Source organism: Petaurus breviceps, unplaced genomic scaffold (genome assembly GCF_028583685.1).
Source record: "Petaurus breviceps papuanus isolate PSGF00001 unplaced genomic scaffold, PetGlider_PUasm1.0 90574, whole genome shotgun sequence".
Classification (NCBI taxonomy): domain Eukaryota; kingdom Metazoa; phylum Chordata; class Mammalia; order Diprotodontia; family Petauridae; genus Petaurus; species Petaurus breviceps.
The window spans coordinates 1,435,496-1,452,162 of NW_027187277.1; the positions used below are offsets into that span (position 1 = coordinate 1,435,496).

A 16,667-nucleotide genomic window follows, 5' to 3' on the forward strand; every position below is an offset into this window, starting at 1 on the left:
GGAAAGGTAGCCCTCCTTCAGCAGGACATCTATTTGCAAAATCACGTGGGGAAAATGCAGTAATCCTTGCCCCGTTTGATGTCAAAGTTTTTCTTCTGATAGTAGTTCTTTCCCAAATTCAGTCATGACTGCCCAGTTCCAAAAAAACAAACAACATAAGAACTGGTAGTGCATATCAATATGCTATGGATTGCTATGGACATCTCAACCAGAGATGAATATTGAAATGTATCCAGTTTACCAAATTCAGAACCCTTATCAATGCTTCAGATGAATAAAAAAAAACTGCTCACAATATTTACTCTGAAGATTTGATTTTTTTTTTGAGGTCTTAGTATTTCTTTTGTCATTTCAACCCTATTTTTCTTCATCCCATATACAATGAATTAAGGTAGAAAATAGAACATGACATGTAAGTTAACTACTTTAGGACAGTTAAGTTTTATCCTTGACATGCCCAGGCTGAAGAAAGATGATTCAGCTAAAAGAGAATCAGCTAAAAGCTAAAATCTCAACTTAAAGATGCTGAGATTTCAAAATCATGTTTCTTTTTTTACTCTAAGTTCCTCTGCAAGGAAACTGATTTTTTTTATTCCTTTCTTTCCTATGGATTTTTACATGAAACTTTGAAATAAATCAATATATCCAAAATGCATAGGAATCAAGGAATCATCCTTTTATTTTTAGTGTCTTTATTTTTTAATGAGAAAGGGAAAATGAAATGAGATTATAATTATAAAACTATAAGGGGCCTTGGCTTTCCCTGCAATCAGAGGTCCTCATGATGTTGAGCTGGAAGTCAATGAAAAACTAAGTTCCTAAATGAGAACTTGGAAATATTTTCTTGACATCTTCTGTTTTCAGAAGGTAATCCTAGAATTGGAGACAGACACATCTAAAATAGCTTAATGGACAGAAACTAGACAGAACAAGGCTTTTGGACTTTTCTTATTACATAAACACAACCTTCAGGTCATAGGGTGAGGTACTAGACAATCATTTGAAAACCTGGTCTTTAGATTTTCCTAAGGCCTCCATGTCTCTGGGCTAACTTTTCCTTCTGGGTCATGGTATCTATTCTTACTCAATTTATTTATTTATTTTTTTTAAGCAATCGGGGTTAAGTAACTTGCTCAAGGTTACACCGCCAGTTATTTCTGGGTGTGGTGCTGAGTGTCTGAGCCCGGGATTCGATCTCCAGGTCGTCCCAACACTGGAGCCGGTGCTCTTACTCGCTGAGCGACCTGGCCGCCCCTAAGCAATTGGGGTTAAGTAACTTGCTCAAGGTTACACGGCCAGGTGTTTCTGGGTGGGTGCTAAGTGTCCGAGCCCGGGATTCGATTTCCAGGTCTTCTCAACACTGGAGCTGGTGCTCTTACTTGCTGTGCTACCTGGCCGCCCCTCTTACTCAATTTATGTGATAAATTCCAAGTGTTTTTCTTTTCCTTTTACTTTTTTTAAACAAAAGAACAAGGCCTTTTTTTACTTAGTTACTATTGATTCTAACATGGTGATCAATCTCACGAGCTGTTATTCCATCCTGATAGTATCCAAAGTTGAAGGCCAGAGTTTGATTTGAAAAATCACAATCCCAAAAGTCTCTCCTACATTGTAAGCAAGTGTTTAGGAAATTCTGTGTAATGATGACTATATACCATCAAACACTGTATGTATCCTACAGTACAGCAAAACCTCCCCAGTCACCAGGAAGGTATCTTCATCCTGGGGACCTGTAGGTTAGAGAAACTGAATTTTTTATAGGCACATATGGCTTCACCCTTCTGCAAAGTACTAGATTAAAATGGTACTGTATCACTTAGATTTTGATAACTACAAATGAAGAAGTAGAATTGGTAATGGCAGTGATCCATCATAGCAACACAACCACAGCAGGGTTTGGGGGTGGTTGTGCTTTTTTTACCTTTAAGATACTTACTCTTCTCTTTAAAAAAAATCATTTTGAACAGTCCTAAAGTCCTGATCAGATGGTTATTAGATTCAAAATGCACTGAAATTATGAAGATGCAATCAAAATACAGCCCATCTCTGTAGATAAACAAGTCGGAAGCAGTGGTAGGTTAAAGTCCAGTCTTGCAGATTTTCTCATAAGCCTATCAAGATGGGACAGGGAAAAGGATCATCTACCAAAGCCGGCAGGACTCTGTACCCCTGTTCATCGTTGAATTGACAGGACAGTTAAAAGCTTTCTGGAATTCCTCAAAGTTACTTACTGCACCATTAACTCTGAAAAAAAATGACAAAAACATTTATGACTTACTTCATAAATATCATTATTTACTGAATAGAGTCACTGATGAGAGCACAGGAGAGAAACACTGGCCCTAGAGAGAGAGGCCTCAGGTCAAATCCTGCCTCTCACTCTTACTATCTATGAGGAGCTTGGGCAAGTGGCTTGATCTGCATGGGCCTCTGTTTTCTTATCTGTAAAATGAAGGAGTTGGACTAGAAGGTCCTTTCCAGCTCTAGATCTGTAATCGCATTGGAGTGTCTATCATAACTAAAGATTATCAAGGGCACTGATGTCTAATCTTAGAGCTGGGAAGAATTTTAAAGATCATCTCGTCCAACATATTCAAATTATGGGCAAGAAAAGTGAGGACAAATTAGGTTATGTAGTTTATCTTTGTTTTTGTTGTTCTGTCTTTTCAGTCATGTTTGATTCTTAATACCCCCATTTTGGGGGGGTTTCTTTGCAACATTGGAGTGGTTTGCCATTTCCTTCTTCAGATCATTTTACTGATGGGCAAATTGAGGCAAACGGTTAAATGACTTGCCCAGGGTCACACAGCTAGTGTCCAAGGCCAGATTTGAACTCAGGAAAATGGGTCTTCCTGACTTCAGGCCCAGCACTCCATCCACTGTACTACCTGACTGCCCTTGTAACTAATCTAAGGTCATACAATTAGTTAATGGCATAGTTAGGGCTAAAAGTCAAAACTAATAGACCATAAACAGGAACCATGTCCCATCTAAATTTTTTCTGTCTTGCAGCATTCAGCAAAGTGCTCTTTATAAAGTAAGTCATTAATTGCATTGCTGAATGAAATCTCTTTACTGCCATTCCATTGTTCTTTCCACCACTCCATGCACATACTAAATCTCAAATTACTGAATATGTGCAATTTTAAAATAATCTATATTTGGCATTTTTAATTTTTTAAGCTTGTAAAATAATACTTTCCATTAACTGACCTTTAGCTTGAGGGTTCATTGCTCTATACAGATACCTTGCATTGTTGTCTGTCATACTCAAGTGCATAAGAGAAGAGTGTGGCAGGTCTCAGCCGGAGATGGTTGTTACTGACTAATGGTGTGGGGGTGTCAGGGAAGGTTTTGTGCAGCACATAGCCTTTGCATTGGGTTTTCCACAGTCAAAGAAGGAAATTTTAAGCATAGGAAACATTGATGGACATATTCATAAATACTGCTCAACAAATTTGTTGAACTGTATAGGCTCATGGTTTATTTAACCAGACTTCTAATTAGGGCTATTTAGCCCTTCAAAGAGTTTTCTTACCCACTATATAGTATTTTTCTTTATCTTGATGATCTTACTTCCCTGGTGAGCTCCAGATACTGCCTACTTATCTCTTTAATTAAAAGTTCCTTTTAAAAGAGATATTTTGGGGCAACTAGGTGGCACGGTGAATAGAGCACCTGGCCTGGAGTCAGGAGGACCTGAGTTCAAATGAGGCCTCAGACACTTAACACTTACTAGTTGTATGACCTTGGGCAAATCATTTAATCCCAACTGACCTGCCCTCCCCCCTCCAAAAAGACAAAAAAGATAAAATAAAAGGAGTATTTCTACTTCATAGTTTACCCAAATTATGACACTTGCACATCTGTGATCTCATCCACTAGGCTACTCCCTCCAAAGTTCATCCATACCTATTTTCTCTATCTTACTCTTCTGAAGTCTTTCCAAAAGCCCTCAAAAGAAATCTATCAAACATACTGGGAGCTCTAGATCTCTTAACGTTGCATGGACACCAATGGTGCATATCACCCCAATGGCTAGCACAGTTCTAGGACCATAACAGTACTTAATAAGTGCTTGTTGATTGATTGATTAATTAATGTGGGCGATCAGTTGACAGCTCATGCTTTCTCTGATTACTACAGATATTACAATACTCCAATGTGACCTCATCAATGTAGGTATTACCTCCAATGATACAGATTACAATTTATACATGTCTGACCATCCTGTGTGACTCCTATAAGTTTGCCATAGGATAATTCATCCAGTACCCTGAAGAGCATGTGTTCTCTTTACAATGCATGAATGCCAATGATATTTTTGCAGTTATGACTAAAAAGCAAGAAATAAACTGTCCATCACCCCTGTTTTATTTCTCACCCAACTGTACTTTCAAGGAGTTGCCCAGAGATCCTGAAATCTAGATTATTGATCATTTTTTTTCTATAAGAATTATTACCTCCAAGTATTCAAATAAATGTAATAGCATGTCTCTTAGGTAAAATAGCCTGACCATAAGTTATTTTTCATAGTATCACAATATAACCTAAAATTCATAAACAAACATTTGTGATTATATAAAATATCACATTATAGGCAACTAGCTGGTAGTACATACAGTAGTAGGTTCTAAAACCATTTTTTCTGAGCAATTAATCAAGTGTGCTTTTTTTTCATCTTTATCCTTTATCAGTGGGAGCACACTTTAGTCCATTACATGCAGTCAGCCTTTCAGGATAGTTTAGCACAGTGGGAGAGTATTTCCAACACAATGATTAGATTTTTATGTTGGTAGGGAATTTACAGTCAACTTCTGAAAAGTTTGTTATGGTTCATTTACTAGAGAGAATGAATAAAATTCCTAAAGCATAGAGGACATTTTGGAACACTATCCCTCCAAAATATTAAGGATAAGATAGCGAGATTCAACATATAGAAAGCGAATATTGAATAAATTTAGATATTCAAATTAAACTACTTTCTGGCCACAAAATATGCCTGAATTATTTCACCTTCATGTCTTTGTTCATATTGTTTTCTATGCTTAGATGCTGAGAATGTTCTTCTTTGACTGTTGAAATCTTATCTAATTAAAAAAAAAAAAGCCCAACTCAAACCTGGCGTGCTGCATGAAGCCTTTCCTGATGCTCTTACACAATAATTCAGTAACAACCTTCTCCCTCAGATCTAACCAAACACTTTTTTGGACTACTTTAATGCACTGAACTATAATACACAATAATACATGATGTCTATATATCTGTCAAAGCTCTCTACTTCACTAGGATGTAAGCCCTACAAGGAAAAGAATTTTATCTCATCTAAACTGTGTATTTCCTCCTAGCATCAAGCATATTGTTATGCATACAGAATATCTGTTGAATGTTACTGAATGAATTGTGCGGTTTTTAGATTCCTGACAAGTTCCCTGTCTACTGTGGGGAACCTATAATTTTTTTTAAATTACAATCTAATGCAGAACCAAATAATTCTAAGCCTAATATTGGGTTTTTTAATTCTAATTGGAGACAAATGGAAAATGCTTAAATTCATAGCTTGTAAAAGATTCTCTCTCCCTTATATCTTGATAGATTCTGTCCATAAATCACAAAATGGACATTAGAACAAGGAGTAGCTTTCAACTTTATGATGTAAACTGTGATTATTATTATCAGTCACTATGTAGCTTTACCAGGGCATATAGTTCAATACTGCAAACATGGCAAGGTACACAGTAAATAATTATTGAAAGAATGAATGAATAAGTGAATGAATGCAGTTTAAAATGGATTATTTTTCAATATGATTAACCCAGACTTAAGTATCTCAGGCCTTCATCCATTTCCAGTTTAGAAAACTGTGTTATCTGCCAGTGACACAAGTTGAGGTGTTCTGATTAATCAAATACTCATAACAGAAATTTCTTGTAGGTAAAATACATGAATTACAAATTTTTAAAAAACTACAAAGTATACCTATATGCTAGAATAACTATAATCTTTCTTTGATAACTTAGACATCACAATGGCATCATACAATACTTTGAATATTCATTTTAAATTAATATGGTATTGATGTGGGGTTATTAGATTGTAAGTTCCATTAAGACAAGCATCCTATTTCATATAAATTCTGTATCTGATAGCATAATCCCTTGTACACAATAAGTGCTTAATAAATTATGTGTCAAATTGAAATGCCTGTTCATAGAAGGATTATTTAATACAATGTGGTACTATTAATTTGCAGTGGCATTCTATGGAAAAGTTGCTTGCCTATTTTTTGAGTAAGATTGTTATCTGCCAAGTAAGGTATCCTAAGTGATTCATCCATCATTCAGTCAATAAGAATTCATTAAGTATATATAATGGGCCAAACCATGTGATAGACAGTTGGAGATCCAAATAACAAAGAATAAAACAAGCACTATTTAAAAGAACCTTACATTCTCAGACTTTGTGAGGACCAGTTACTTTGTAAGTCATATAAGGAAAAATCATGGTTCACATTACCGAAACTGTGGAGGGCTGTGAGCACCAATCTGGATTTGTTCTCTCGCGGCTTCTGGTCGATAGGAGTTGCACCTCACCTGACACAGAGAATAATTACATGGATTAAATTTCTCTACTGGTGACATAGTTTTATAGTACCAAAATCATAATTAAATGTCATGCAGCAGAATAATCATGTAGCTGATGACCGACAGTTGTTTAAAATGTTCTACATTTCCTTCGAGAACAGGAGGATCCTCAGAGTAGAAAGTTTTGTCAGGCAGAACACTTCTACTTTGAATTGATTATGAAAAAGACGAAGTCAAGTCTTTCAAATTAGAGAAAAACATATGCTAAGGTAATTTTTAAAATTCACTTCATCGAAACATAAATTAGTACAGTATCTGTCATCAACTTTTAAACATGGTAATTCAATTCAACATTGAAATATCTTCAGATATTGGATGAGATCATGGAAAATGGTCTGACTTTTGGACCTGGTTCATAGTCATTCTCTCCCTTCTTTATCGTTCCAACAGCTTTAGAAGATCTAATGTCTGTATTGATGATACTTTTAACACCCTGTCCTCATAGTTTCTTTAATTTCTCAATTCCATTAACTTCTAATCCCTCCCCAACTTTGACAAGCCTTCCACTCATTGTTCAAAATTGTTCCATCTCCAAAGTCTAAACTTAGAAACCCACTCTATAGTCACCTGACCTTCAATTTCCCCCTCTCTTATTCTTTCCATACACGTTATTTGCATTCATCATTACCCTCAGTCCTTTAATTCCTACTGATTTTCCCTACTCTGACCTCCCTTTCTCCTCCATCCAGTCTTAACCCTTAATCATTTCAATAATACCCTCTTCTTCATCCTTGAATCTTCTTCCCTTTTGACCCTCCATTCATTATCTCTCTGCTAATTCTCAAGATTGGGTACCTCTTCCCAATCTCTCACTCTATCCCTACTCTCAAACTGTCAGACACTTATGGAAAAATTCATGAAATTATACTAATTGTTGGTAGGGAATTTCTCAGCCTAGGTTCCTTCAGAGTCCAAGGAGAATATCACCCACCAGCAGATGTAAAAGTCAAATAAAGTAAGAAGCCAAACTAAAAGAAAGAGAAATCTATTTGCACACAAATGAAGAAGACTTGCTAGTAGCAGCAAGTCAAGTCTTTCAAGTCTTCCTAGGGTACATATTAGGTTTGTATAGCTTTTTCAGATGTATTTAGAATACACCACCCCCAATCAGCCACATTCTATGGCATTTGAATGGACCAATGGAATACAGTCTGTACTTAAAAGAAAGTTGATCTGGAAAGTCTCTAGATGAATATCGGGTGCAACATTTGTAGAGTCCAGCAAAACTAAAGAATACCATGTAACAGGGTTTTATGTATTCAGCTTAAGCAAAATGGAGTTAGTTGAGTCACACTTTGTTATTCACTCCACAGCAGAAGAGACAAATCTATCAGATTCTGTTGTTTACTATACAGAAAAAAAAGAGAGAGGGCTAATTTTCAATACTGGTAGTCAGTCAGATAGCACATTATGATAACAAGGTTGTTTTCCTCCATTTTGGTTCCATTACAAATTCATGATATTGAATGTTAACTGGGCCCTGACTGCTACTAAATCCTTTTCTTTGTCTATTCTTTCAAACACATTCTTCACAATGGCTGTTCCAAATCTTCTTTTCTCTAGTCTCCAACTCTACCCCCCTCATTCCTCACTTTGAACAGACAATCTTAACTCTTACTCTACTGAGAAGTCAGAAGGCATCCACCTTGAACTCCTTCAATTCCCTTCATCCACTTTTCCAAACTTTGCATGGTCTTTACTCATCCTCTCTTCCTTTCTCCCAGTCTTAGAGGAAGAGGTGGCCTTCTACTTTAACAAAGCAAACCTTCTACCTGTAGCCAAGGTCACATCCTTACAATCTCCCTCAGGAACTTAATCCATTAATCATCTCTTCTTATTGTTATTTTCCTGATCCGAAAAAAGGAATTATTATTTTTATGTATGTCTTCCCTTCTAATTAGAACATAAGCTCCTTATAACAGACTGTGTCTTCCCTTTATCTTTCTATCCCTATTACTATATGGCATAGTGCCTTGTCTACCTCCTCTCAAGATCCTGATGGACATAGCCCAGGACCCTGAACCCAAAAACTCTGGGAAGGTTGGTCAGTTATTTTTCAGTCATGTCCAACTTTTTATGACTCCATTTTCTCTTGGCAGAGATATTGAAGTGGTTTGCCATTTCATTCTCCAGCTCATTTTACAGATGAGGAACTGAGGCAAGTAGGTTTAAGTGACTTGCCCAGGATCACACAGGTAATAAATATTTGAGACTGGATTTGTACTCTGGAAGATGAGTCTTCCTGACTTTAGCAGTCTATTCACTGTGCCACCTAGCTACCCTGGGGAGAATAGCCCCTCCCCCCCCATACTAGCTTTTCTTCCAGTGTGGCTGTAATGCAAATGTAAATTTTAAAGATCTTCCCTGTCCCTAGGCTAAAGTGCACCAGAAGCCTGGGGAGGGAGGCTTGTTTTTCAGTAGATACTTTTTGATTGGCCAGTGGGTCAATAAGGTTGTTACATTCTCTGAGCCAGGAGAAGGCTATATAAGCCCTGATGTGTAGCTTTGTTTTGGGACTCACTTTGAGAAGTGTTCTATGATTTGATCTGAATTCTGGGAAGCCGTTGTTGAGAGTCCCCCCGGCTTTGAAAAACCCAGAATGTGGAAACCCAGATGTTGACTGGGTATGGATGTAATGGTTGGACAGTTTGGAAATCTGTCTACTTGATGTTTCTGTCTTGATAATTATGCCTGTATACTTTGAGTTCAGGGTGCTGACCTTTTCTCCTGAACAAGGTAAACAATATATGTCTGACTGATTAAAGTAAGCTTGTTAACCCATTTTGAGTTGCTTTCCTTTAACAAAGCAGATCCAAGAACCTGTGGTAGCTGCAAACCCTGAGGACGCTTGGGGTGCTTGCTGCTACAGTAGCCCTATAGTCATCATTGAGGCACTGACTTATCATAATCCCAGAGGAAAAATCCACTATTTTTTACCACTTCCAAAACCTGCCACTCACTAACTGCTACCAATCAGCAAATGAGCTCAAGGGCCTCAGAGAATGCTAGTGCCCCTGAAACCACTGACCTTGCCAGCAGCCTAACTCCTATACCCATCATTGAGCAACACCAGTGAAAATGAAATCTGGCAACTGCTTCTGCAGGTGATGAAGTCACTGCTTGAACACACAAAAATAATCAGCAGTCCTTGCCACTGTCAAATAGTTCAAAATCATAAACAGATGTGATTTTTTTTGCTTTGGAAACATTAAAAAAGATTGATTACCAGTTGCTTTGTCATTATACCCTATGGACTATGGGACCTTTCCATCTGACTTGCTGTTGAAACTTCCTATACATGTTACCTTCCCAAGTAGAATATGACCTACTTAAGAGAAGGGACTATATTTTTCTATTTGATTCCCAGTGCTTTGCACCTAAGCATTTAATAAACATTTTTTTTTACCCTTTTACTCATTCATTCATTCCTTTCTACATAGTAAGTTTGGCCAAATATTTGTCTAGGCTCTAAATCCCAACTTCACCACTTACTGTGCCATCTTGGGCAATTTCTTTAGCTTCAGTTTCCTCATCTGGAAAATGAAGACCTAAGGGAAATGTTCTTGTTTCCATTCAAGTATTAAAATATTGATCAGAGAAGTAGTCTTTTCAATATTGGTAAAGAAAAGAAAGAAATTGAATAGTTTTAGTAGAAGATTAAGTGACTATTATTGTAGAATGTCAATCCAAAACACTATTTTAACATATTATAACCTTCATTTGTTCAAGATCCCTATAAATGTTACTAAAAATTGTGCCTGAGTAGAGAGCTGTCTGATGGCATGGGTGAGGGAACTATGGACAGTTTGGATAAATCTCCATCTAAACTATAAATGCTTGTATATAGAAAAATATTAAATTAATAAGAATTATTTCCAACAGATAAATTTAAAACATAGAATACAGCATTAATATTTTACTTTACAATATGAGTTTTGGAAAAAGAAAAAAGTAGAAATGAGATGTTATAATCAATGAACTAAAAGATGGCAGAAAAAGCACTGTTACCAGTTGTACCAATGGGAATCATGGGAGAACTCTGCCAAATCTTAGCTGGGACCATTCCTTGAAGCTCCTCAAACATAAAAAGTACACTGTTTTAGACATGGTAGGTGACTAATAAATAGTTGCTGAATTGGTTCAATGAATGAATCCCCAAGAATACTATAAATTAATAGGCTCCTACTATCTAGTTGGGGAAAGGAAAATAGCATATATAAAGAAATTAAAGAACAAGTACAGTGCCTCCCACAAGAACACTGAGACCTTCATAAGCAAACAAATAAGACTCAAAAAAAGTATTGTGTTGTTTAGGTTAAAAAAAATGTATGAATAATAACCTTGGTTAGGATTCTCTTATTCATCTCAAAAGATAAGACTATCAATATAACATCTCTAATATTCATTTTCAGTATTCTAATCATATAAATTAATTTTAATACATTTGACTATTTACAGTTTCAAATAGGTGATTTTTTAAAAATTACATCAGGAAAAATCAATGAAATTCCTGTTCATAAAACTGGGCAGACAGTGCAACTCTGAATTAGGTTTTTAAAATGCCACCTTGTAATTCAATTGTTTATTTTTTTCATAAGCTAGCTAAAGCAAAATTTGTTTCTGTCTTCCTCACTATCTTTTATGACATTTGGGAAATTTCTAAAAGAATATGTTGTGTCTTTTGCCACTTTTTACTACTTTCCTGGAAGAAAAATTTCCTGTCCAATTCTTTTATAAAAATAACTTCAATCCAATGTGCTAGGAGATTTTCAAAGTAACCTTTCAAATTGAAATTGATTTACAACTGGCCCATCTTGTCAGTGAGGGTCTCCCTAAGGCAAATTGTTCATTAGTAATGCTCTGTGTCATATAAGATCATTCTTCTTTTAGTCCAAATATCTTAGTTTTTTAATCAAAACTAGATTGTGGGGGTATGTTGAGAAGGCATTTCAAATGTAGATGTGTTGTGAATTATCACAGACAAATTATAAATTAATTTATTGCTTCTATGAAGAGAAATTAAGAATCTAGTTATAAATTACAGGAACTTTCAACTTTTCCCACTCTATCAACAAATAACTACTTTCCTCTAGAAGGTTCAAATCCATTGTACTTTTTTTTTTCCATTTTGTCCTATTACTGATCCAAAACTTATATAGTCAACAATAGTCAGCCAACAAGTATTTATAAAGCACTTACTCTATATCAGGAACCATGCTGAGTACTGGGGTATACAAAGAAAGTCCAGTATAATCCCTTCCTCTAAAGGAGCTCATTTTCTGAGGGGAAGAGAACAACTAATGAATTAATTATAAGTGTAAGGGCTAATTTACAATGAAGTTTCCCCATTCTGAAAAATCAAATCTACAGTGGCTTCAGCATCCACTAGGCCTAAGTTTAGAAGTTACCTGACCTTACAGGAATCTGGGACTTAGAGCAATGGAGACAGTGCCACCTCAGCACAAGATATGCCAAATAAGGACAAAACTGCTTTCCTGGCCTTGCATTGGACACCCACATGTTTCCATGTCCTTTGTCTCCAAGATAGATTCCTGTGCTTGGGTTGTGGGCTGGCCTCCCTACCAATGAGAGTGAAGGCCAGTTGCGGAGTTGGTTTTCTGCATTAGAAGGTTATATACGGGGGGGGGGGGGGGGGGCAGAGCCAAGATGGTGGAGTAGAAGCACAACATACCCGCGGCTCCAGCTTCCACCTTCCCCAATCCATGTAAAAAGGGGACTCTAAACAAACTCTGGAGCTGCAGAACCCACAAAATGACACAGAGAAGCTAACCTCCCACTTAGGACAAGCCAGCAGGCGGGCAGGAATACAGCGCAGCACTCTGGGAGCCAAGCCCAGCCCCACTCCGAGGCTTTAGCCCCAGGGTGGGCCTGACCAGCTGCTGGCCGGAAGGACTCCAAATCAGCAGCAGCTATGGCCATTTCCAGATTTATCAACACATAGATGCAAATGACAAAGTGAGAGGTCAGTGCAGTCTGGACTTTGGGACCTGTAAGTGGGAGTGCGTGGCTTTTGCCCCCCGGGGTGAGAAGCCACTGAGACGCTGGCACAAGCCAGCCAGCGCCACTTGGCAGCTTCAGCTCCTGGCCTGCAGAGTGTATGGGGACTAAGCACCAGTCCGAGGGGTAATCGCTCTTGCTTTAACCTTCTTGGATCTGGATTGCAGTCTAGGGTGGAGGTCCTGGGGTGTGTGTCCAGCTTGCCAGAGCATGTGGAGACCTCAGAGAGGGCACCCATCTAATACCTCTGGCAGCTGAGAAAACCCCAACGTCTGGGATGAAAGCTCCCCTGTCTGGTGGCAGAGTTCTACTGGGGCAAAAAGCCCAGGGGTCAAGTGACTGAGGGGCGACATGACCAGGCAAAGGAAACAAAGCATATAGAAGATTCCAACATTAGACTCCTATTTTGGGGACAAAAAGTAGCAAAGCATGGAATAGGAGGAAGACAGTGAAGTCAGAACTCCTTCACCAAAATCTTCAAAGCAAAATACGAGCTGGTTACAGGTCATAGAGGACTTTAAGAAGCATATAAGAGAAGTGGAGGAAAAATTGGGAAGAGAAATGAGAACAATGCAAGAAAATTATTAAATGAGAGTCAACAGCCTGACTGAGGAATGTAACACCTTAAAAAACAGACTGACTCAAATGGCAAAAGAGGCTCAAAAAGGCAATGAGGAGAAGAATGCCTTAAAAAAGCTGAATTTGCCAGATGGAAAAAGAATCTCAAAAGCTCACTCAGGAGAATCATTGCTTCAGAATTAGATTAGAAGAAATGGAAGCTAATGACTTTATGAGAAATCAAGATGCAGTTAAACAGATCCAAACAAATGAAAGAATAGAAGGCAATGTGAAATATCTCATGGGAAAAACCACTGACCTGGAAAATAGATCCAGGAGAGATAATTTAAAAATTATTGGACTACCTGAAAGCCATGATCAAAGTAAGAACCTAGAAATCATCCTCCAGGAAGTTCTCAAAGAAAACTGCCCTGATGTTTTAGGACCAGAGGGCAAAATAGAGGTTGAAAGAATCCATTGATTACCTCCTGAAAAAGATCCCAAAAAGAAAACTCCTAGGAATATTATAGCCAGGTTCCAGAATTCCCAGATTAAGGAGGGAATATTACAAGCAGCGAGGAAGAAACAATTTGAATATTGTGGAAACACAATCAGGATAACCCAGGATCTGGCAGCTTCTACCCTGAGCGATCGAAGGGCCTGGAATAGGATATTCCAGAGGGCAAAGGAACTGGGATTAAAACCAAGAATCACCTACCCAGCAAAACTGAGTATCATGTTTCAGGGGAAAATATGTTCATTCAGTGGAATAGAGGACTTTCAAGCATTCTTGATGAAAAAACCAGAGTTGAATAGAAAATTTGACATCCAGATACAAGAAGCAAGAGAAGCATGAGAAGGTAAACAGGGAAAAGGAATCATAAGGAACTTATCAAAGTTGAACTATTAACATTCCTACATGGAAAAACTATAATTGTAACTTATGAAACTTTTCTCAGTAGTTGAAGGGATTAGAAAAAAAATATATATATATGTCTATATATGAAGGTATATGGGCATATGAATACATATGTGAATGTGTATATATGTTTACAGGTATACATAGAGAGCACAGGACCAATTTAACAGGAAGGGATGATACTTAAAAGGTGAAATTAAGAGGTGAGAGGAATATAATGAGAGAAGATGGGAAGAGACAGATTGGGGTAAACTATCTCATACAAAAGAGGCAAAGGGAAAATTGTTAGTTACAATGGAGGAGAAGAATAGGAAGGCAAAAGGGAATGGGTCAACCTTATTCCCATTGAATTTGGCTTGAGGAGGGAATGAAGTACACACTAAATAGGGTATCTCACCCTACAGGAGAGTAGGGGAGGAAGGAGATGAGAGGGGGGATGATGGAAGGGAGGGCAGGCTGGGGGGGAAGGGAAGTTGGAAGCACCCACTTTTGAAAAGGGACAGGATCAAAGTAGAGAATAGAACAAGTGGGAGGTGGGATAGGAGGGAGGGAAATATCGTCAGTCTTTTACAATATATCTACTATGTTATTGTTTTGCATTAGCCACACATGTACAACCTATACTGAGCTGCTTATCTTCCCAGTAAGGGTGGGTGACAAGGGAGGAAGGGAATGAATCTGGAATTCAAAGTTTTAAAATCCAATATTCAAATATTTATATATATATATACTATTATATATTATCTATACTATTATTAATACCATTTTACATGTAATTGGGAAATAAGATATACAGGCACTGAGGCATCCAGTGATCCACAGGAAAAGTCGACAGGGGTATGGGAGAAAATATGAGAGAGAACAGATTGGAGGAGGGGATATCCTGTGGGACTGCTATTTTGGGGCGGTGGGTAGGGGAAAAATGGGGAGAAAATTTGTAACTCAAAATCTGGCGGAAACGAATGATGTAAATCAGAAGTTAATAAATCATTAAAAAAAAAGAAGTTTGTATAACCATGGACTTGCTTCTTGGCTGGTGCTGTCTTCCTGGCAAAGACCATTTGAGTGACGTGGGGGGGATGGGGGGGGGGGAGGGTTGACGGGGGGGGGGGGAGGAATCCTTTCTCATGAGGAAGAATAAAGACCTTTTCTGATCTCAGACCCAAATTCTGAACTTTTCATCCCACACACGAGATATATCATAGTCAATGGAAAGTAATCTCACAAGAGAAGTCACTAACAGTTAGAAGACCAGGAACAGCCTCCTTTAGAAAATTGTATTTGACGTAAGGGCTAAGAATCAGACCCCTATGAGAAAGCCAGGGTTAAGGGGAAAAGGATGAAGAGAAGGCCTACAAAAGAGACAAAGAAAAAATAGTCAGAAAGATATAAAGAGAATTAGATTTTAAAGAGTCATGGAAATAAAGGAGACACCTAGAGTGCTGAATGAATGGAGTAGGAAGACTGAGAAAATGTCTTTTTTCATACGACTGCTTAATAAAGTACTATGAAAGGTTTTTTTTTTCTGATACATATTGCTATCTATAATCTCATGGTTCATTATATTTGGGGCTCAATTAAAGAAATTGTAGCATTTTTAGCCTGGAAAAGAGAAGATCAAGGGCACATGGTAGCAGTACTTTATATTTGAAAATTTATCATATGGAAGAGTAATTAGGTTTAATCTTGTCTCCAGAAAGCAGAAATGTAGGCAATAGGTAGAAGCTTGAGGGAGACAGCCTGAGGTATAATGGAAGGAAAAATCTCCAAAAATTAAGTAAGACTCCTTTTTTTCAGTAATAGCTCTTATTGGAAATTATGATATGCCAGTAGAGGAGGATTTTTATATAAGTATAGATACAAATAGACAGTCTCTGGGGTCCCTTCTAGTTTGGAAATTATTTAATTCTATGATTATGAACAGAGGTATAGGCCTGGAAAAATGATTCAAGAAGAAGCTTGAAAATTGGCTAGTATGAGGCCTACTGACATCAAAGCCTCTGCCTTCTTACAGACTGAACCATTATGAAGCTGCTTCTTGGTCTCCCCAATACGCACACACATCTACAAGAAAATTTCACCCCTATTAACACACAAAAGTCATTGTCCCGAGGCCCAGAAGACGAGTAGCGTGCAGAGGCAGGCCTGGAAGGCCAGCAGCACGTGGAAACAGGCCTGGAAGGCCAGCAGAGCACAGCCTGCAGTGGCAGGCCTGGAAGAGACCTGATCAACTGGGGTGGGGGGGGGGGGGGGGAGCAAGTTGTCCCACCAACCACAAGGGCCACTAAGAGGACTGTCACCAAAGGGCTGGGACTGGAAAGAACAAGGTAAAAATCAAATGCAGGGCCCCTGTCCAGGACAGCAAATACTTCTGGGACTACCATGCCATAGGCCAGAAATTTAAAAAAAGAAAGACCCTATCAGGAACTCCAAAGACCAGGATGGCAGAGTGATCCCTGCCTGCTCCAACCCCCTCCCCCCCCACTGAAAACATAGTAACTCTTGCCCCAGGGCAAAACCCCCAACAG

The 16,667-nt window shown here is 38.1% G+C and overlaps 1 protein-coding gene across 1 annotated transcript in view; it reads right to left on the reverse strand.

Moving 5' to 3' along the window:
• Nucleotides 1–430: 430 nt before the first annotated feature.
• PHEX (phosphate regulating endopeptidase X-linked) overlaps nt 431–16,667 on the reverse strand; it is a 303,310-nt gene continuing 287,073 nt past the window's right edge. Inside the window, exons 21-22 of the mRNA XM_069063406.1 lie at nt 6,517–6,593; nt 431–2,244 (exon numbers count right to left, since the gene is read on the reverse strand). Of these exons, the coding sequence (XP_068919507.1) occupies nt 2,142–2,244; nt 6,517–6,593 (180 nt within the window). The 3' untranslated portion in view covers nt 431–2,141. The remainder of the gene's footprint in view (nt 2,245–6,516; nt 6,594–16,667) is intronic.